This window comes from Bos indicus x Bos taurus, chromosome 11 (assembly GCF_003369695.1).
Source record: "Bos indicus x Bos taurus breed Angus x Brahman F1 hybrid chromosome 11, Bos_hybrid_MaternalHap_v2.0, whole genome shotgun sequence".
Taxonomy (NCBI): Eukaryota; Metazoa; Chordata; class Mammalia; order Artiodactyla; family Bovidae; genus Bos; species Bos indicus x Bos taurus.
Window position 1 is genome coordinate 48,027,305 of NC_040086.1, and position 22,640 is coordinate 48,049,944.

The window sequence follows — 22,640 nt, forward strand, 5'->3', positions numbered from 1 at the left end:
TTTCCCACTAATAGATATTTCCATTTATTCTTTTCAGAAAACTTTATGTTTTTGAAAGTTCATCCATTAAAGATTTTGGCTTGAGGTGGGTTGGCATTAGGTATGCATCTTTGACTTACCACTCTGAGCTCACAGGTAAAAACCCAGGCTCCAGGCCTTGTCTATGTTACTTGATTTCAATTTAATCATTTTAGTACAGCTAGAGCTGTTTATGAAAATCAACAAGGTATAGAAAACTGGCTTCTTTATGAATTTCCTTTCTTCATAGAGATGATTATTTTTGATACTACAGTTTTAAAACTTCTAATAATTTCATTTTCTTTTGTAAACTCTTGAATTATAAAGGGTCAGAAGAGAGACAAAGTGTTTTGACCTCTTAACTTTTTAGAATCATTTAGCTAGTCACCATTTGGTTTTTCGGTTAATTTTCATTTCCAAAGGTAGTTAATCAGTGGTGTTTCTTTACAAAAATGTGACAGGAGTTTCCACTTGGCTGGGGAGGAACTTGTTTCCATGTGAGCACTGTAATACCCATTCAGAAATCACTATAACATCGAATTTCTGTGCTTTTAGGATGACTTCCTGGTGTAAACTCTTACACCCATTAATACTGATGAAATGTGTGTTGACTCTGCAACCAGAGAATAATGCCAATAAACTGAGTCAAAACATTATATGAATACTTTAATGCAAAATGCTTAACACTTAAAATTAGCAAAGCTTCAATTTAAATTAAAACTCCATTTAACTAAAGCTGGTTAACCCCAAGAATTGTACAGTAGTTGACTTCTGCTATATAATGCCAGTCCTAATGCAATACAGTATAAGAACTGCATTGTTGGTGGTCGCTTCCTCCACTGTTCTTCTGAACCCTAAGGGCTGGGAGAGAGGGTACTCAGACAGACACAACAAAACACAACCCAAATCAACTGTGTGGTGGTTCCTAAGAGTTATAATCCATTTGATTAAACTGTCCAACCACACAGCTGGGGAGTAACTGCAGATGTTGTTCCAAAACTGAGAAGGGGTTCTGTCTTTACAGGTGGGTAGAAGCTCTGCACTAGGTGAGAAGTCACAGTTTTAAAGGATGCATGTTCTGTAAATAGTTACTACATATACACATTTAGTGTCTGTAAACACTAGAAATATACATTAGACAGAGTACCCCCTTACCAGGTGGGTACAGTTTAAAAAAGAAGATGAGGTAACATGAGTCTCAAAGTCCACAGGAATCCTGCCTGAAGAGTTTGAACAGCTGCCAGTAATTCACTTCCAATGTGCAGGGGTAAGGTGCCTCTGGGACCCTCAGGGTTTGCCAAAACTGGATTCACTGGCTTTCAGCATAGCAACCGCATCTTTTACTGCATGGTAGATAACATTCTTCACCTGATCGAAATGAGAGAAAATATGGTCAAGTTTAGCATTAAATCTAAAATCTGTCCACTGAGAAGAAACTTTCCCCCTACCAATTTCATTACCATGCTCTTGGAACTTAAGACTAAAATTCAATATGAAATGTTAATAATACCTGAAAGGCCCCTGGGATCCTTGGAGGCTTTTATACACATTTTAAACCCATGCCTCCTTTGAAGAAATGAAAAGCTCATTCTCCCCCTTCCACAGGCTTTGATCCTATGTGGCCCTGCCCTCATTGAGTGCAGAGAGAAGCAACTCCCAGGGTACAGCTCTCTTTTTCAGGGTTTATATATGTCCCTAGTTTTCTAAACGAAATCACATATTTTAGATCATTCACTACTGCAAGCCTCTAAACCAAAGTGAGATTCCCTTCTGGTTTATTCCTCCTTTGCCTAAGTAGGTAGTAGAACCAGCCAGTTCATCAACTCACTGTTACCTAGTGTGATATGGCCAAGTTCATGGACTATTTTTTTTGTTGACAGGAAATAAGGATTTATTGGTGGGCATGAGTAAGGAAGGGACAGCACTAAGGCTCTCCTGAGTGCAGGGCCCGCCATTTGTCCAGGGGCCCAAGATTAAGGATGTATTTGACTCCACAGTGATCTGGGATGAGCTGCTTTTCTGCAACCATGTTTTTAAATTCATCCACATTAAACTTAGTAAATCCCCACTTCTTAGAGATGTGGATGGACCTTCTGGTGGCCAGGGAATTTGAACTTGGCCCTGTGGAGGGCTTCAATCATACGCTCCTTGTTCTACAGCTTGGTATGGATGGACATTCACTGACAAAGGGCCATGAAGTCAGAATCAGAGAATGCCCGGGATCACAGCTATTTTTACCTGTAATTTATCTTCGTGGTTTGTATGAGTCTGTGACAGATAGCGGAATTCCTGAGTAAGCCAGAAGCAGTGCTTAACATGTTCTGGAGAAACAAAATCTTCAGCCACCTTGATACAGCTATATAGGTTATGAACCTGGAAAACAAGAAGCCACATCAGTAACACAAGCCACATCAGTAGTGTATGGAGAATAAAGAATACAATAATGGTTCTTGCCTGATGTGGCGCTCCTGCTGGGATAAATACCACATCTCCAAGAAACTGCACAATAGCCCAGCCTTGAACCCCATACTCTTGATGCAAACGCTTCCTCAGTGATCGGTCTAAATACCAGCTCTGATCATGAATGGGATCGTGGTCGGCGGGGTTTTCCTGACCTTGCTCTTCTGACACCTAGAATACATTCCAAAGGTTATGAAACTGAGTTACGTGCTAGGGCTCCAGGAGGGCATTTGGCCCCTTGAACAATGTGGACGGTCAGTAAACGTCAGGCCTTCTTCAACATAAGCCCTGGCTGGCAGAAAGAGAAAATAGTACTCAAAGACAATAACTGAATGGACCAAGAGGAGACTGATAGAAAATGTGGGTTCCTTTGTCATTTCCTATAAACCAAGAAAATGTGGGTTCCTTTGTCATTTCCTATAAACCACAACTGGCAGTCTGCATTATTTTTGTAAATACTGTGTTTGGACAATGTTTTGGCCTAGACTTTTGAATGTAAATAGACTTAAGCTCCTTAAAAATAGATTTATTGCTCTGCAGTTGTTAAAAACCTCTAATTCACTTAACAATTTGAGTTATGAAACAGTCCCAAAGATGGCTACAGATGAAACTTGTTTATTCTAGACCAGTATTGGGCAGCACAGATTCAGGGTGACACTATCAAAGGAACAACATGGTGACCAGGAGGTCCTCTGGAGGAACCAAGTTATCCTTAGCAAAAGACATCCTGATTGAGGCCAACACTGGTTAAGGATCTAACTTGGCACAAGGCTAGGACCTTGCGTATCCATTCCTCATGAACAAATGAAGAGTACCAGCCATAAACATCTGTGTTAAAACTAGCAGCCTCAGTGGCAAACAGGTTAAAAATTGAACATGCCCATCTGTGTCTAGAACAAAGGATTCCACACAGAACCCTTGCTGAATAACCTAACTACTGGAATCTTGGGATCTTCAAAGTCCCTGTATACCTCTCCCATGACCCTTCATAAGTTGACAGCCACCAGCAGGGTGTGAGGTCTCCCTGACCTACTACCACATGAGGGTGGACAAAACCAGCAGAGACCTGATTAACTCACTTGGAACACAGCTCTCAAGGGCAAAGAAATGATACATGGATTTCTGAAGTGCTTAGGTTTTTAGGGCTGTAAAAATAGATATTATGTGATGATCAGAGGAACTACCATGAAGGTGAAGGCAGAGCACAAAACCCTCCAAATTCACTGGAACATAAAACACAGACATGAGAAACAAAACAAGTTCCCCCCCTTTCAAAGATGTGAGCCTAATCATCTAGAAACCGATGATCCTTAGAAACCAGCTTTAGCCTACCCAATCTGAGATGCACAGGTTTAACATTTGAGGTTGTGATTATTTGTCAGTGACCCAGTCAGGTCTTGACATGTAGTAATTAATAATACTGCCGTTCTGCGCGTTTCTCTCTTCACATGCCACAGGGTAAGGAGCACACCTTTTTAAGAAATTCTCGTATCTTCTCTGTGTCCTTAGCAGCATATATGTGCCAGAGAGCTCCTGGCTTCTCTTTTCCTTCAATAAATCGCTTTATTGTGAGTTCATCAGAATCTCCATCTTGGATAGTTTTAAGGACTTCTGGAGCAAGAGAAGGCAAATATCAGATCACACATGTTCCAGCTCAGAGAGTAAGCCCCACTTTTTTTATGCTTAGGATCCTACCTTCTTCTTGGTCACACTGTCCTTTGGGAATTCCCACATAGACCATGACATTAGCTGCATCAGATACATCTAGGTGAAGATTTGTTGTTCCATATTTCCGATCTTCTGGAGTAATTAATCCTGCAGGCAGAAAAGCCTGAAATTTACTGAACTAGCACAGGCTGCCACAGTCTTTCCCACTCCCTGGAATGCTACTGCTAAGTCACTTCAGTCATGTCCGACTCTGTGTGACCCCAGAGACGGCAGCCCACCAGGCTCCCCCGTCCCTAGAATTCTCCAGGGAAGAACACTGGAGTGGGTTGCCATTTCCTTCTCCAATGATGAAACTGAAAAGTGAAAGTGAAGTCGCTCAGTTGTGTCCGACCCTCAGCGACCCCATGGACTGCAGCCTACCAGGCTTCTCCGTCCATGGGATTTTCCAGGCAAGAGTACTGGAGTGGGGTGCCATTGCCTTCTCCAACTCCCTGGAATACTTGGCCACAAAATTTAAAATCTACCTTTCTAAGCATGGAAGAGTAACAGAACAATATTCAATATTAAGTTATTTTATCCTTTCAACTTTGAATAAATATTAAATGTTTACGTTTGTAAGAATAAAAAAACAAGTTCTAATACTAGTTTCTGGTGCTAGGCAAAATACCTGAAAATCTGGATGAAATTTAAATAAAATATGGATAAAAGAAAAAAAGACAAAAGGGCTTTTTAAAAATAAGCCAGTATGCTGACAAGAAAAGAAAGTCAACACTAGAAAGTAGGACTTGGGAAGGTAAGTGGACCACTGAGGCTGGGATTTGCCAAAAGGATGTCTGCTCAACCAGGCGAGCTCAAGCTTTCAAGCTTTGGTTGTCACAGCCGAGGACTCTGGGGTAAGACATAAGATGGGGATTCTAACACAACACTTCCCTACCCCTGCCCCAAACAAACACAGAAAGCTAGGACCTAAAATGACTATGTACTCAGTCACACTTGGATCCCTCAACGATGGAAGAGGTTGAGCCAGGCAGAGGCTTCCTAGGCGCTATTGGTAAAGAACCCGCCTGCTGATGCTGGAGACATAGAGTCACAGGTTCAATCCCTGGGTCAGGAAGATCCCCTAGAGGAGGACATGGCAACCCACTCCAGTATTCTTGCCTGGAGAATCCCATGGACAGAGGAGCCTGGCAGGCTATAGTCCATGGCATCACACAGAGTCAGACATGACTGAAGCACCTTAGCACACATACACGAGTCAGAGCATGAGGTCCATGCTGGTGCTCATAACCTGAGAATCTAATCTCCTCCCCCAGAAGAAAGCCTATTTGCTCAGCATTCACCTTGAGGCTCATCAAGCCTTGCGGTTACCTTGGATCCCCATCCTGACATGAGGACACTGCTTCTTGACTGGGCACAGAGCCAAGCATGGCTCAGGATGGGCAAGCCAAGGCTGTTTTCTAACCCGCCAGGCCCTGCAACTTAAGCCCTGTCTTGTTTGGAGGCCAAGGAATTTCTCTCTGGCTTGCAGGGGCCTCTGGTTTAGGAGCAGCCATATACACAGGAGCCAACACCTTATCATTTCAACCTGGGATCATGGCCCTAGGGCTTAGCTGCAGTTTCCCTTCTTTCCAGTGTGCTGCAACGCCAGCCCTAGGAGTGAGTAAAGCATTAGATATTGGACAAAATCATAGGATATATGAGATTTTCTTTAAAATAGTAAAGGAAAAAGTATGAAGAGAGGAAATAAGGAAACAACTATGGAAAAAAAGTCTGAGAGCTGTTGTAACTGGGAGACGAGTACATGGGAAGTCACTGTCCTAGACTCAGGTTTTCAGTGCATTTACTTTTCTATAGTAAAATGCAAACAAGTATAATTTGAGAAGAAAAAAGGCAGTGTGATAGGTGGCAACTGAATTAAATGAATAGGTATTAATGACAACATGGAGGAATATCCCTAAGTCTGATTCCATTCATATAAAGTTCAAAAGTAGGTTAAATACTGAAAAAACATTCTGCAGTAATACAAATATATGGTAAAATTATAAATGTAAGGAAATGATAAGCATAAATGTCAGGATGTGGGCTAACACTGGGAGCAGAAGGAAGCAGACGGAGCTGGGAGGAGTGAGGAAAGGTGAACACATCTCAGAGTGACATCAGAAGCTGCTTGCTGGTTTGGCCAGTGGAACCAAAAACAATGGTCCCAGGGAAAGGATTCCCATGAAAGAAAATCCTGAAACAAAACACGCCATGGACTTTCACGCAAAGAACATAAGCAGACACAGTAGGGGCTGCTAGGTGACAGATCACTGGGGCTGGAGATTGGTTCAAGCCTGGAAATCAGGAGACTTTAGACCTAGTCCCATACCTGTTACTAGACGCCCCTTGGGTCTCCTAGTCAGGTCAATGTCCCCTCTATCATCCTCAAGTCCTGGTCCCTATTTGTAAAACTACTGGTGGTGGTGGAGCTGAAAAGAGGTTGACTTGTGATCTTTCCAAAGAGCCTTTCACTCTACTTTGTCTCCTGGAGAAGTCACTGCTCAGTCACCCAACTTTTGAAAAATGACTGCTCATTAGTGAGGTTTATCATGAAGTGGAAGATGTTTGAAAATGAACATGTTTTCATTATTTCCACCCCTAACTGGTTACTCTAAATGGGAACAATTTTGATATGAAAAGCTATTATAGAGTGGCACTGCCATCTATCAATTGGATCTAGGAGGAAAAGACCTCTATCGAGCTATTTACCACATATATAGACTATTTATATTAAAAACATCTCAGGTAACCACTTCTACCTTATACAGCTTTCTAATTTCTATTAGACCTGGATAATCATGATGAAACATTACACCATTTGCTTTAGTAGAAAAGTGCTTCCATTCATGTAAATCTGTTGTAAATCCTCACTGTGAACAGAACACACCCTGCAATCCCAGCCATCCAGCTGCTTTGAAGGGCTCAGAGGAAGGCAGCACAGCTGCAGAACAGGCTGCTGCCCCATAACACAGGCAGAGCTCTCTAAACTGAGACCTGAAGAGCAAGGGGAAATGGGCACGGGCAAGGGGACTACTGCCAGCTGTGTCCTCTCCCCTAGACCACCTCCCAGCCCACCCTGGCAGAACTATCTTGGGCACCTGGACTGTGGGAACTCCCCAAAATAAAGGCCTCTCTGGGAATGTTCCCTGACCTCACTCCAGGTGGTTCCTGGCCTGACTCCACTGTAAGAACTGGGGGCTAAGGTCCAAACCCTCGCTCCCGCTCCCCCAACGGTGTCTGGAGAACATGGCAAAGATGCCAAAGAGGGTTTGCCACCCTCGAGTCTGAGACACTGGAATTGGGACTAGGTGAGGAAGGAATAACAATGAAATACAAATTCAAAGAGTATGTTTAATACTAACTCAAATAACTGAACACTACCCACCAGCACAGAACACTGCATTTAAGTGCATCTGATGTTAAAACAGCTGAAATTCCAGCAGACTGACCTAAATGTCCAGCAACATTAAAACAATGAATAAACTGACCTTCATTAAATGAGGTACCATGCAACCATCAAAAATGATGATGCAATCATCATAAAAACCACTGAGCAACATGTAAAACTTTTCTTGTATAATATTAAGTATAAGAGAAAATTTTTATTAAAAAATGGCATATGCCCTACAACTGCAATTAAGAAAGGGAAATATACATACACGTGGCCAAGGGATGAAAGGAAATATGCAATAATGAAGACCACTGCTACGTTAAAGGGTAGGATTACAGACATCTTCTCTCCCTCCCCCAAAACCAATGTTACAAATATTTTAATGTGTTTTACTTCTGTAATAATCTTTTCAAGTTAACCATTTCTTTCTTACCATAAGCATTATACATCTTGGGACCCAGATCTGGCCTAACAAAGTAGTTTGGCAGCCGTGAGGCCAAGTTTAGTTTGCCGTCTCTCCTTGTGTACTCAGGCAGTGGAATGTTGGCCATCAGATCATCAAACCTAGAAGAAGAAGACAATGAATTTGCAAAATAAGCTTGCATTTCTAATCACTTATATGTGGGATCTCTATATGACACAAATGAACCTGTCTGTGGAAACAGAATCAGAGACACAGAGAGACTGGTGGTTGCCAAGGCAGAGATGGGTGGGAGACAGCTGAACTGGGAGTCTGGGATTAGCAGATACAAACTGGTAAATACAGAACTGATAAATACCAAGGTCCTTCTGTGTAGCACAGGGAACTATATTTAATATCCTATGATAAACCACAATGAAAAAGAATATGAAAAAGAATGGGTGTATATATATAAACTGAATCACTTTTCTGTATAGTAGAATAACGCAACATTGTAATTCAACTATACTTCAATATAAATGAAAAAAACATTTAAGGTTAGAATTGCAGTGCTTATGAACAAAGTATTCTTTCTCTCCTACAGCACACATATATATCAAAATAATCTAGAAAAAAAAAAATCTAGAACACTGCAGACAAAAGATCTGAGCAAAAACTTCCTGATATGAAGTAACACTAAGGGATATATAATTCCTTAGTTCTGAGCATTCAAGGTTCAAGTGCAAATCAGGAAAATGGATCAAGCAATTCCACTGTCTTGTCTAAAGCAATGTCACTACATTCTACCCAACCCTAACATGCCTGATCTCACTCCTGCCTACAAATGAGTGCACGCATGCCTGAGTCAGCCTTTTCTCTGGTAGAGCACCACAGTGGAAACAAAGAGGGTTTTCATTAGTGAGCCACATTTAAAAGTCAGTAACTTCTTCATCTCACCAGGATCATTATTTCTCAAGAAAAGGACCATCTCTCCCCCTCCCATAATCGTACCTGGAGGGCATCATATCTCTAAAATCTTCTCCTGGTGGCCAGTCCTTAAGTTTCAACACCATTGGCTCTTTTTCATTTTTCAAGCGGTCTGAAAGGTAACCAGAATTATTGAATTGTTACTATTTATAACTCGGAAACAGATCAAAATCAATGGCAATTAGCACTTAATGCCTTAACAATGCAAATAAAATGTATTTGTCTTTGCAAAATCTTTATAACCTAACACATCTGGTTCAGTTCAGTTGCTCAGTCATATCCAACTCTTTGCGACCTCACAGACTGCAGCACGCCAGGCTTCCCTGTCCATCACCAACTCCCAGAGCTTGCCCAAACTCATGTCTATTGAGTTGGTGATGCCATCCACCATCTCATCCTCTGTCGTCCTCTTCTCCTGCCTTCAAGCTTTCCCAGCATCAGGGTCTTTTCTAATGAGTCGGCTCTTCACATCAGGTGGCTGAAGTACTGGAGCTTCAGCATCAGTCTTTCAATGAAAATTCAGGACTGATTTCTTTTAAGATTGACTGGTTTGATCTCTTGTAGTCCAAGGGACTCTCAAGAATCTTCTCCAACGCCATCTGAACAGTTCAAAACCATCAATTCTGTGGTGCTTAGCCTTCTTTATGGTTCAATTCTCACATCCATACATGACTACTGGAAAAACCATAGCTTTGATTCTATGGACCTTTGTCAGCAAAGTATTATCTCTGCTTTTTAAGATGATGTCTAGGTTGGACATAGCTTTTCTTCCAAGGAGCAAGTGTGATAATTTCAAGGCTGCAGTCACCATCTACAGTGATTTTGAAGCCCAAGAAAATAAAGTCTGTCACTCTTTCCCTTGTTTCATCTATTTGCCATGAAGTAATGGGACCAGATGCCATGATCTTAGTTTTTTGAATGTTGAGATTTAAGCCAGCTTTTTCACTCTCCTCTCTCACCAAGAGGTCTTTTCCTTTTCTTTTTTTTTTCCCTCCCCTTTCATCAAGAGGTTCTTTAGTTCCTCTTTACCATAAGGGTGGTGTCATCTGCATATCTGAGGTTATTGATTTTTCTCCCAGCAACCTTGATTCCAGCTTGTGCTTCATCCAGTCCAGTGTTTCTCATGATGTACTCTGTATGTAAGTTAAATAAGCAGGATGACAATATATAGCCTTGACGTATTCCTTTGCCAATTTGGAACCAGTCTGTTGTTCCAAGTCTGGTTTTAACTGTTGGTCTTGACCTGTATACAGATTTCTCACGAGGCAGAAAAGATGTTCTGATACTCCCATCTCTTTAAGAATTTTCCACAGTTTGTTGTGATCCACACAAAGGCTTTAGCGTAGTCAATGAAGTAGATGTTTTTCTGAATTTCTCTTGCTTTTTCTATGATCCAACAGATGTTGGCAATTTGATCTCTGGTTCCTCTGCCTTTTATAAATACATTTTGAACATCTGGAAGTTCTTGGTTCATATACTGTTGAAGCCTGGCTTGGAGAATTTTGAGCATTACTTTGTTTGCGTGTGAGAGAAGTGCAATTGTGTGGTAGTTTGAGCATTCTTTGGTATTGCCTTTCTTTGGGTATGGAATGAAAACTGACCTGTTTTCCAGCCCTGTGGCCACTGCTGAGTTTTCCAAATTTGCTGGCATATTGCAGCACTTTCACAGAATCATCTTTTAGGATTTGAAATAGCTCAGCTGGAATCCCATCACCTCCACTAGCTTTGTTCATAGTGATACTTCCTAAGGTGCACTTGACTTCGCACTCCAGGATGTCTGGCTCTTGGTGAGTGATCACTCCATCGTAGTTATCCAGGTCATTAAGATCTTTTTTGTAGAGTACTTCTGTGTATTCTTGCCACCTCTTAATATTTTCTGCTTCTGTTCCATTCTGTCCTTTATTGTGCCCATCTCTGCATGAAATGTTTCTTACGTATCTCTCATTTTCTTGAAGAGATCTCCAGTCTTTCCCATTCTATTATTTTCCTCTATTTCTTTGCACTGAAGGCTTTCTTCTCTCTCCTTGCTAGTCTTTGGAACTCTGCATTCAGATGGATGTATTTTTCCTTTTTCTCCTTTGCCTTTTGCCTCTCTTCTTTTGATACACAAATATTAACTTTAACATTCACATCCTGCAAATTACCAACCATTTTATTTATTCAGTGTCAAGAAATCCATTATACCCAGCAAGGGGTAGTAAAATAAAGATCACTGAGTAATTTGTATTAAAGCCCTGTCTTCTCTGGATTCTCTTTGAGAGCCCTGTTTCAAACTGCTTCTTTGAGATCTTAGCTGCTCCCTTTTGTCCATGTTACATAGGTAGTGTTTTGATAGATCCAGTTTCCTCCTATACAGTATTCCAGAAGAAGTAAGCAGCTTCCCAAATAACAAACAGCATAACACTTTAACAATCAAAGGTCACAGATGTCTAGAAACCCCAGTTTTCTAAGGCCAGCATGAAACAGAAATGACTTATTTTGCTCAGAGAGACTGAAACAACCTGATGTTCTGTCCAGAGACAGTGGGCCCACTCCTCCCACCCTCCAACCACCCTCCCCCACCACCCCATCTTCTGGATGATACATAGAGGGTTTAGTCAGACTATTTTCCTGTAATAGACAATTAACCATTCCAGGTCATGTCAAGGAACTAAGAACCTCTAATTGAAAAAGATATGCTGAAATTACAATTTATAGCCATGACTCATTATGATTAACAGCAACGATAACTATTATTTCACACCTCTTACTGTGTTCTAGCCTCTGCTGAGTGTTTTAAATCCATTTAGTTCTTACAACTCAATCCAATATCCCAGTGACTTCTGGCACTACATAATAGTCCTACTTTTGGATGAGGAAATTGACTGAGGTCAATTGACTGAAAGATGACTGAGGTCATCCAGCTATTAAGCAGTAAGAACTGAAACTGGAACCCAGGTTTGACTTCAAACCCTATGTTCTTGAGGACTAATGTTTATATACAAGTGTTTCATGGTCAAACAAGTACTGTCCCATAATCTAACTTAAATAGGTGCACAACAAACACAGGAAAATACAGGATACAGTGTTTGCTCAGAACATCAATGACATTTCAGTGTGGGTGGTGTGCTGGGGTCTGGCCAGAAGAATGATCAATATGGAAAAGGCAGGCTGCCATGGACTTTGGGCTGCCTTAACCATCTGCAGGCATGAGTAAGTGTGAGCCCTAGAAAAATGAAATAAGCGAGTTCACATACACAGCAAGTACATATCAAGAGTCAGGATCTGAACCCAGGCCTAAATGGAATGCACACTGTGGTATGTGTGCCTCTATATCCTCTTTTGCCGACAAAGATCCCTCCAGTCAAAGCTATGGTTTCTCAAGTAGTTCATATAGGAATGTGAGAGTTGGACCATAAAGAAAGTTGAGCATCAAAGAATTGATGCTTTTGAATTGTGGTGTTGGGAGAAGACTCTTGAGAGTCCCTTGGACTGCAAGATCAAACCAGTCAATCTTAAAGGAAACCAACCTTGAATATTCACTGGAAAGACTGATACTGAAGTTCCAATACTTTGGCCACCTGATGTGAAGAGACATCAGGTGGAAAACTCACTGGAAAAGACCGTGATACTGGGAAAGACTGAGGGCAGGAGGAGAAGGGGTCAACAGAGGATGAGACAGTTGGACAGCATCATTGACTCAATGGACATGAGTTTGAGAAAACTCAGGGAAGACAGCAGAGGACAGAGGGGCCTGGCATGCTGCAGTCCATGGGGTCACAAAAGTCGGACAGGACTGAGCAACTGAATGACAACAAGATCCCCTTTCAAAGGACCTGCTGCCCTCACAGCTTTGAGGTCAGCCTCAGGTGCAGAGAGCTGCCCTGCTAGGTCTTGCCCTTCCCATGGCCTGAGGGAGGTGAGGGGATACAGGCCCTGACTCTTCCTCACTTCAGCCCAGTCTGAGACCACGAGGGGCGACGCTTGCTCCAGAGCTCCCTGTCAGGTGTGCCACGGCTTCACTAACTACACTGCACCTGCCTCCTCTTTCATTTCATAGACTTTGATTCCCAGGTAAACATCTGACATCTGAAACTCCACCTTAACCTTCATGTGTAGAAACCTCCATTACACTCCACTTAAAGTCAGCTATACCTGGTTATAAAGTTTGTTCAAAGTGTGGGCCATAACCTGTAAATGTGAATAACAGACAAAAAGGAAGCAAGAAATTACAAGGTAAAGGTATACCTTAAAAGAATGAGAAATGAGCAAACCTGAATTGAGAGTCTACAGATGAACTGGCCAAACCCTCTCGAGGGGGCAGGAGCCTGACGACAGGTGCTGGGGCTCACAGGGCGCTTGTAAACACGTTACTGACTGGCCAGTCACATAAAGCACCCAGCCTCAGCACCAGACACACAGCCCCCTGACCAAGTAAGGAGGCAGTAACCAGGCTCAGCTGTGTGGAAAAGGACTCAATTCTCTGGCACTTTCAGCTCGGCTTGTCCTGTTAAACATACTGACAATCTTCTTGTTAAATAGCAAAGCTACATAAAACCACCACCCTGGAGGCACAAGCCCCGGCTCTGTGTTCCCCGTCCCCCGCCATTGGGCACATGTCTGACACAGAGTCACCTGAAGAAGAGGTGACTAAAATCTCACTCTCAAAGAACTACCAAGAGAATCTGCCTCTGTTCAAATGCACAGAATTTGTAAAAAGAAAGGGAGGAGGAGGTAAGATAGGAATTTTAAACTCCAGACTCACAGAAAATACTGCTGCTCCCACTGAAGGACAGTCGGCTCCTGCTGCTCCTGTGCCCACCCCCAACCCCACTTCACACCCTCAGCCCCTTAAAGGGTCTGTAATACGTACTCGGAACATCTTCAAAGCCATCCCAGAAGTCTCCTACTGTTGCTCCTGTGATGATTTCATTGGTTCTGCAGTTAACGAGGTCAACTTCCTGGTTTCCAAACTCCCTCCTGAAGGACTCCGGTTTCCAGAGTTCAGTGTTCAGCTTGTGGTGCACCCCTGACACCATCACTGGCTAGGAGAGGAGAATGAAGACTTCGGTTTGAACTCCCCCAGCCCTGTCCCCTCTCCCAAGGCCGCCCCTCCTCAAACAGCTGCTGATTTTTTTCTCTGAGGCTGGTCCTTAGGTTCAGCTCCCAAAATGACATCATAGTCCTCTGTGTTCATACAGCATTTCGTGTCTTTGCTTACCTGCTACACACACCCCTTGCTCTCAAATTAACTAGCAAGCTTTGAAAAGGAAGGATCATACCTTCTGACTCAGATCCCACGACTCACAGAACAGCAACGCCATGGCTCAGGGCCAGGGACGTGCAGGAGAGACAAAGGCAGCGAGAATGCCCTGTCCGAGGCGGGTGTTGCCACTGGCCTGCAGCTTCTTGTTAATCAGCCAGGAACATGACCCTGAGATCGCCCAGTCTTTTGGTTACCCAAGATAGGCCAGAAGTCCTCATTTTCATGTGAAATAGCCTGACTAAAACATTAGCAACAAATTCAACTTTTAAAAACCATTATATGGAGATTCCTTAAAAAACTGGGAATAGAACTGCCTTATGATTCAGTAATCCCACTGCTGGGCATACACACCAAGGAAACCAGAATTGAAAGAGACACAGGTACCCCAATGTTCATCACAGCACTGTTTATAATAGCCAGGACATGGAAGCAACCTAGATGTCCATCATCAGATGAATGGATATGAAAGCTGTGGTACATATACACAATGGAGTATTACTCAGCCATTAAAAAGAATGCATTTGAGTCAGTTCTAATGAGGTGGATGAAACTGGAGCCTATTATACAGAGTGAAGTGAGCCAGAAAGAAAAACACCAATATAGTATACTAACGCATATATATGGAATTTAGAAAGATGGTAACAATAACCCTGTATACGAGACAGCAAAAGAGACACTGATGTATAGAACAGTCTTTTGGACTCTGTGGGAGAGGGAGAGGGTGGGATGATTTGGGAAAATGGCATTGAAACATGTATAATAATCATATATGAAACGAGTCACCAGTATAGGTTCAATGCACGATACTGGATGCTTGGGGCTGGTGCACTGGGACGACCCAGAGGGATGGTATGGGGAGGGAGGAGGGAGGAGGGTTCAGGATGGGGAACACATGTATACCTGTGGCGGATTCATTTTGATATATGGCAAAACCAATACAATATTGTAAAGTTAAAAAAAAAAAAAAACCCATTATGTAATCCTCAAAAAACCAAACAAGACCTACTGTACAGCTCAAGGGAACCCTGTTCAGTGCTCTGTGGTGACCTAAGTGGGAAGGAAATCTAAAAAAGTGGGGATATATTTATATGGCTATCCCAATGGGTCAGTGGCAAAGGATCTGTCTGCAATGCAGGAGATCTGGGTTTGATCCCTGGGTAGGGAAGATCCCCTGGAAAAGGAAACAGCAACCCACTCCAGTATCCTTGCCTGACAAATCCTATGGACAGAGGAGCCTGGCGGGCTACAGTCCATGGGGTCACCAAGAGTTGTACATGACTAAGAGACTAAAACAGGAGCATTATAGCCGATTCACTCTGTGTTAGTACAGTAGAAACTAACACAACAATGGAAAGCAACTAAACTCCAATAAAAGTTACCTACAATAAAAAAATCAAGCAAGTCATTATATAATCCAAACAAAACATGTCAATGGACTGTATTCAGTGTGTCATTGTCATCATGAGAAAATCGTGTTAGTAAACAGGACTGAAAAAAAATTTTTTGTTGTTAAATACATACATTTTTCTATTTGGCAATTCCCAAGTCCTGGCCTTGCCCAAGAGCAAACTATTCCTTTAGCGAGGATTCTATTTGGTCCAGAAGAGAAGACAGAGATCCAGAAAACATAAACCAAAACAAGAATGCAAAGAAGCAGGTCCACAAAGCCAAGCATCATCACCTAAACTATCAACCAAAACTTCAGATGGAGCATCACTGCCCTTTAAAGCAGGCTCCCGCCTGGGAGACTACACACCAGTTCCAGGCTGACACTACATGGCTCAGGGCCACCTAAAATTGTCTTCAGCATAAGGTTATAATTCATGGAAGAGGGACACCTGATTTTTATCCTATTTTGTCTAATCCTCCAAACTTCATTAGCCTCAGTCATATACCCAATTCTCCAATTGACATTTATCACACAAGAATCACTGAGCCCAGAGAGCACTCATCAAAAATCCAAAGATGGGGCTTCCCTGGTGGTCCAGTGGTTAAGAATCTGCCAGGCAATGCAGAGGACATGGGTTCGATCTCTGGTCTGGGAAGATCCCACATGCTGTGGAGCAGCAAAGCCTGTGTGCCACGAATACCGAGTCCAAGCACTACAATACTGCAAGCCTGTGCTCTGCAACAAGAGAAGCCACCACAATGAGAAGCCTGCACACAACACCACAGAGCAGCCTCCACCTCTGCAATGGGAGAAAACCTGTGTGCAGCAATGAAGACCCATCACAGTCAAAAACAATAAAATAAAAAAATAAAAGATCCAAAGATGACTGGTTGGAAGCAATCAAAACCAAAACCTCATCAGAGAATACAGCTCAGGAATGTTTGTGGTAAGAAATAAGACTCACAGCCACACTCTGATTGCATTCACCCTAAACAATAAAGTACAGAAAAAAAAGAGATAAAGTGTATAGCACTTAAAATCCAGCAAGTGGGGAGGGGAGGGGCTGTGGGGTGAGGTTGTCAGAAGTCTACCAAAGGCACTGGGAAGGGGATGTGGTGGGGCTGGGCAAGAGGCCCCTTACCTGCCCTTGTTTCCAGCACTCCCTGAACACATTCCAGTTGCTCTTGTTGTTGGGATCTTGCAGGCAAAGCAGACGGTTATCACACAGCCAGTAGTGGGGAGTGTCAAAGCCCAGAATGCTGGGCTTGATGGTCAGTCCTTGGGGCCTCTTTGATAAATCAGAGCAGGTCTTATTTTGTACCAAAGAGGCAAAGATGTCATCAAGGATTTTTGGTGTATTCTTGAGTCCATTTTCTGTCTGAATTTGAAAAAGAACATAAGTCTTAAACATGTCATTCCCTACCATCAATAAACCCTATATTCCTATAACAGTAGGATGAGTACATATTACATACCCAGGGAAGAACCCAAGTCAGAACTCTCACAGAGGTAAGTCTTCTTCCTCTACCTGATATCACAACTCTCAGAAGTGGTACATAAAAAAGTGTACCCATCAGCCAAGAATTAGAATCAGCCCATCAGTGTACCCCAAAGCCCATAAGCCAAGAATTAGAAGCTGTGAAGCCCATCTGCCAATGATACAGCCTTTGTATCCATGAAGGAAGAAAGCAATGGACTCACATCCTTCTTTCTACTTTCTGTTTTAGTTTCTCTACTCTCTTCTACTCTGACTCTGTTCATCTTTATTGAGGGGGGCAGGGAGTGGAGGAGAGTATAAACAGTAAGACAAATACATACCTTTCCTGTAGAGGAATTCAAGAGATTTCGGAGGAAACCCGAACTGTTGTTGCTTACAGGTGTCAAAATTGTGCTGTTAAAGGTGTGGAGGACTGTGCTGGATTTGCACAAGGGGGGGAGGGGTGGAAGGCATTTGATTTCATTCTTTAAAATTGGCATCGCTGGTTGCTTTTCTAAAAAGGAAACCAAAAACATCCAGATGGAAAAGCATTCTGAAAGGCAGAGCCCTTACTAGTCTTCTATTAACAGAATTACTATGGAACCAGGAAACTTAAGAGGATAAATACTAATGATATTATTGATTTTGGTAAGGATTTCCAACTGCTATTTACATATATTATACATAGTATATATATATAAACATTCAATACCCAAAGTGATACTATGGTAAACTGTACTTTTTATTTGTTCCTGGTATGGAAAATATAACTGATTTTTGTAAATAACATTGTAACTATCAACCTTGATAGTATTTATAAATACAGATTCTCTTAGAATTTCACATGCGTAATTAGATTGTCCACAAATATCAACAGTTTTCTCTCTTTATTTCCAATCCTAACATCTTTTTGTTCACTTCACTGCAATAGCCAGGACTTCCAGTACAATGTTTAATGAAAGTCTGAAGACAGGAATCCTCGTCTCATGCCTGAACACAGAGGGAACAGCTTAAAAATTATTCAACTGATTAAAAAATTCAGTAATAATTTGACATGTTTGCTGTCAATTTATCGTAGAAACTCATTACATTAAGGATATTCCCTTCTGTTCCTAAGTTTTTTTGTTTTAAATATAAACAGATTTTGAATTTTACTCTTTTTCTGTATCTCCTCACATGACTTTTCCCCACTTTTTAAATGTTAAAACTGCAGCTGCACTTCTCAAGCCCTATTGGGTCACCCCGTGTTAAGTCCTTTATTTACTGTACTGAATTCTATTCAGTGAGATGTTTAATATCTCTGCGTGAAAGAAACTGATCTGCAATTTTTCTTTCTTGTAAAACAGCCAGAAAGCAGAATCACCTAAATTCTAAATACCTGATTTCCAAACCCATGCGCTTTATACTACAATCAAGCATCCTGAGACAACAGCATGGATGAGAAAAATAAAGTTGAAGACAGAGTGTTCCCATTTAGACAGAACAGGAAATATATACAAGGTAGAGATAGAAAGGCAAAAATTACTATTGAAACTAATAATTCTCAGCCCACCCTATTCTTGCCAAACAGAAGCTCAACAATGACTTCTATCACCAGCAAAAGTTCTCTCTGGGCTTGCAACTGTGTCAGGTCTCAGGTGACTACAGGGAACCCCTAACCCTCCACACTGCTTCTCCAAGTAACTGAGGTTTGCCAAGTCCCTCTGGGAACAGATCAAAGTTCTGGAAGGCAGGAAACACTCACCCTTGTTCTCCTTGTTGACATTGCCACTGGTTAGGTCTGCCAGCCAGTTCAAAGGAGACGTGCTGGCCGGACAGGCGGGTTTCACACTGCTGGCTGGTTTGGAGGCGGCCTCCCCACCCACAGTCACTGGCTCCAACCCCGAGGGATTCTGCGGGAGCATGGCACCGAGAGTTGCTTTTTCTCCAGTTAAGGAAGTCTGTGTTGAGTATAAAAGGAGAACTTGACACAGGCTGGAAAACTGCATTTTCTTATCTTTTCCCCTAACTGCTCACCAGTAGGAGAGAAATATCTGCAACAAAACCACCCAATAGCCCTGGAAATCATCACAGTTGCAGTAATCTTCCAATAATAGAACAGAACTGTGTAGTTTTGTGTAGAAGAGATTTTAATTTTTTAACTTTTAAGTATTACTAGAGAAAGTATAAGACGTGAAGGATGTAAATACAGCAAGATACAACCCCACTATTGTAGCAGCATCTCATATCATTCATAGTCCTATCACTCCATCCACCACGTTTCTTTACAATGCCCAGTTTGTTCCCATCACCCAAGTGTCATGAGTAAGCGCTCAAAAACCAGTGACTGAACAAGTAAATGAGGCAGTGTAGGAAATACAGCTGTGAATTCAGGAGGAGGTGGGAAAACGCAGAAAAAGGAAATGCTCTTTTGATTTAGTGTAGCGTAGGAAGCTTTAAAAAGTGATGAAGAGCCCTAACAAGAACTCAAAACATGAACCGAACATGAACAACAACAAAAACGACAAACAGAGCACACCACTTATTTTACTGGCATTATTATTCCTCTATTACTGATGAGGAAGCTAAAGCACATATACGTCAGTTCATCTGAGCCAGAGTTATGCAACTAGAAAGTAGCAGAAAAAGAATTCAAATTCAGTTCTGACTCCAACGATCAAAACTCTTCTACCAATGCTGCCTTCCACACCACAGCTTCATAAAAATGTAAAATAATTTCTGATTACTAAAAACAAGAAGTGAGGAAGAGTAAGGGGGGTAGATGTGATGACAGACATGAAGGAAATGTCACCATAAAGAGGCCTGTGAGCACCAAGGAAATGTACACATTTTTTAAATTGAGAGATACAGAAAGGACTGTTTCAGTATTATTTCCTTCAATTCTTTATATATTTATTACAGGTAAAATATATTTAGTAATTAAAAAATGTTAGGCTTTTCTGAAAAATTTTAACTGTGTAAAACTATAGTAAGTTTAAAAACCTATACAAATTTGATAGCAATTTATTAAGTAGACTGTAACAGAAAAGGTTTTGCTTTTTCAAGGAATGAAAATTAAAATCCTACTTAAAAGAGACTACAAATAAAGTCCACAAAAATAAATGTAAAACTTGAGAATGGGTCTATAAAGTGCCACATGAAACAGATGAAGCATTTCTTTCCACTGACAGTTCTACCCATGTTCCTTTCTAATATACTATAGAAATCCTCGGGTTATTGAAAACAGACAGACAACAATTAACAAGGATGGTGAATCCAGCATAAACAGTAATACCTGTTTTATGTCTTCCTTTGAGGCTGGTTTTGAAAAGAGTTTGAACTGCCTGTTTGAACAGGGACAATTTGCTTTTATTCCCCATTTTGCTCTTACAGAATGAACAATGTCTCCAACATCATAGAGGGCTAAAAAAAGGGCACAGGCAAACATCTGAACAAGAATATTAGGTACTTTCAACCTCAACATTACAAAGCAGAAGCTGGTATTTCTAACAAGATAACTTGTTTTAGCAGCACTTATTTTAGAGTGGGCTTCCCAGGTGGCGCTAGTGCTAAAGAACCCGCGTGCCAATGAAGGAGACAGAAGAGACGCGGGTTCAATCCCTGGGTCAGGAAGATCCCCTGGAGGAGGGCATGGTAACCCACTCCAGTATTCTTGCATTCTTGCCTAGAGAATCCCATGGACAGAGGAGCCTTGCAGGCTATAATCCATGGGGTTGCAAAGAGTAGGATAGGACTGAAGTGACTTGGCATGCGTTTTAGGGTGCTTACACTCCCTCCTTTCCATTCTAAGTATGCTTTCCCCTAAATGCGCCATTTTCTTTCCTTTTAAAGAACTATTCAGAAAGCCTTAATCAAAAACTTTGGGGGCATTATTTAACACACTTCTGGACAATTTATGGTACACACTAAAATAAAGATAGCAAGTAATTATATTACACAAAATAAAACCAAACTACCAGCCCCTATGAGCTAATCAAAACACAGGCAAAAGAAAATCATTGCACCCCATGAAATACCTTTTCCAGGAATGATCTGTGTAGGCATGAGGTTCTCTGGCTCATGTATTTGACTCTTCACACATCTCAGCCAATTGAAAGTCTTATAGGCAGCACCTGGAAAGAACTGATTTGTAGTTACTGCTCTTTATGGACTCTGGCCCCACAAGTTTCAGAAATCCATCACCCGCCCATCAGTGAGAGGCTTAACTTAAGAGTAGAAGGGGCTGGGAGAAGAATGAAGTCAGCTCTCACCTTGTTGGCAGTTTTTCCTCTTCATCCGATAGCAGTCCACACACACTCCAAACCCACACCTGGGACACACCCAGTGCAGGTTGAAGATGGTGGTGTCACACACGTCACACATTTCCCGCACACCTTTGACGGCTCGCTTCCAAGCAACCTGTCCTACGAAAATCAATAAGCCACTTAGTCTTGGGAAGGAGAGGGCCCCCAAAATAAAACATGAAGGGGGAAGGAGTTCGTGCCATTACCCCCTCTCACTGGAGCTCCTGGTAACTGTTTAGCCTCCAGAGCCCACCCCAAGCCCCCGCCCCAGGCATGACGCTCTCCTGGACTCCTCCAGCATTCCCATCAGCTCATATCTGCACTCCAGACTCGGGCCTCTCTGTACATGGCACACAGTCAAGGGTAATTTTGCTTCCCTTGAGGAGCAACAAAATTAAAAGACGCTGTTCCTTAGAAGAAAAGCTATGACAAACCTAGATAGTGTATTTAAAAAAGAGACATCACTTTGCCAAAAAAGGCCCATCTAGTCAAAGCTATGTTTTTTTCCAGTAGTCAGGCATGGATGTGACAGCTGGACATAAAGAAGGCTGAGGGCCGAAGAACTGATACTTTTGAACTATGGTGATGAAGAAGACTCTTGCAATCTCTTGGACAGCTAGGAGATCAAACTAATCAATCCTAAAGGAAATTAACTCTGAATATTCATTGGAAGTACTGATGCTGAAGCTGAAGCTCTACTACTTTGGCCACCTAATACGAAGAGCCAACTCATTGGAAAAGACTCTGAGGCTGGGAAAGAGTGAAGGGAAAATGAGAAAGGATGGCAGAAGATGAGACGGTTAGATAGCATCGCTGACTTAACGGACATGAATCTGAGCAAACTCCAGGAGACAGTAAAGGACAGGGAAGGCGGTGTGCTGCAGTCCGTGGGGTTACAAAGAGTCAGACACGACTCAGCAACAGAACAACGAGGAGATTAAACTTCATGCAAGCAGAATTCCTGCTCAGATCTCTACTTCCACCCCACCCTCCAAGGAGTTCTGCACACTACTGGTGCGTAGGAAGTCCTGCTGAGTAAGTCAATGAAGAAAGCAGCACGGGTTATGCAAGTTGGGGTTTAGACACAGGTATCAGAGAGCAGTGGTTCCTCACCTTTTGGGTCATGAGACCCTCTGAGACTATAAAGGCAGCACAGACCTCGCTTTCTTCAAAGAAAAAACATTTCATTCAAATCCACAAACCCAACCTTCAGTGCAGAGTGTCTGGTTATTCACAGATGCCCCGAAACCTCTCAGACTGCTCATTAAAAACCCTCCGGGTG

General features: G+C 42.1%; 1 protein-coding gene across 4 annotated transcripts in view; it reads right to left on the reverse strand.

The window, feature by feature from the left end:
* Nucleotides 1–659: 659 nt before the first annotated feature.
* KDM3A (lysine demethylase 3A) overlaps nt 660–22,640 on the reverse strand; it is a 56,301-nt gene continuing 34,320 nt past the window's right edge. For 3 of the 4 annotated variants that reach the window (XM_027555501.1, XM_027555503.1, XM_027555504.1), the window contains 14 exons: nt 21,326–21,478; nt 21,092–21,187; nt 20,350–20,477; nt 18,820–19,015; nt 17,417–17,589; nt 16,740–16,976; nt 13,816–13,987; nt 8,988–9,075; nt 8,010–8,140; nt 4,174–4,293; nt 3,950–4,089; nt 2,473–2,649; nt 2,257–2,391; nt 660–1,386 (listed from right to left, as the gene is read on the reverse strand). In XM_027555501.1, the coding sequence (XP_027411302.1) occupies nt 1,306–1,386; nt 2,257–2,391; nt 2,473–2,649; nt 3,950–4,089; nt 4,174–4,293; nt 8,010–8,140; nt 8,988–9,075; nt 13,816–13,987; nt 16,740–16,976; nt 17,417–17,589; nt 18,820–19,015; nt 20,350–20,477; nt 21,092–21,187; nt 21,326–21,478 (2,027 nt within the window). In that variant the 3' untranslated portion in view covers nt 660–1,305. The remainder of the gene's footprint in view (nt 1,387–2,256; nt 2,392–2,472; nt 2,650–3,949; nt 4,090–4,173; nt 4,294–8,009; nt 8,141–8,987; nt 9,076–13,815; nt 13,988–16,739; nt 16,977–17,416; nt 17,590–18,819; nt 19,016–20,349; nt 20,478–21,091; nt 21,188–21,325; nt 21,479–22,640) is intronic. The other variant, XM_027555502.1, reaches the window with a different exon arrangement.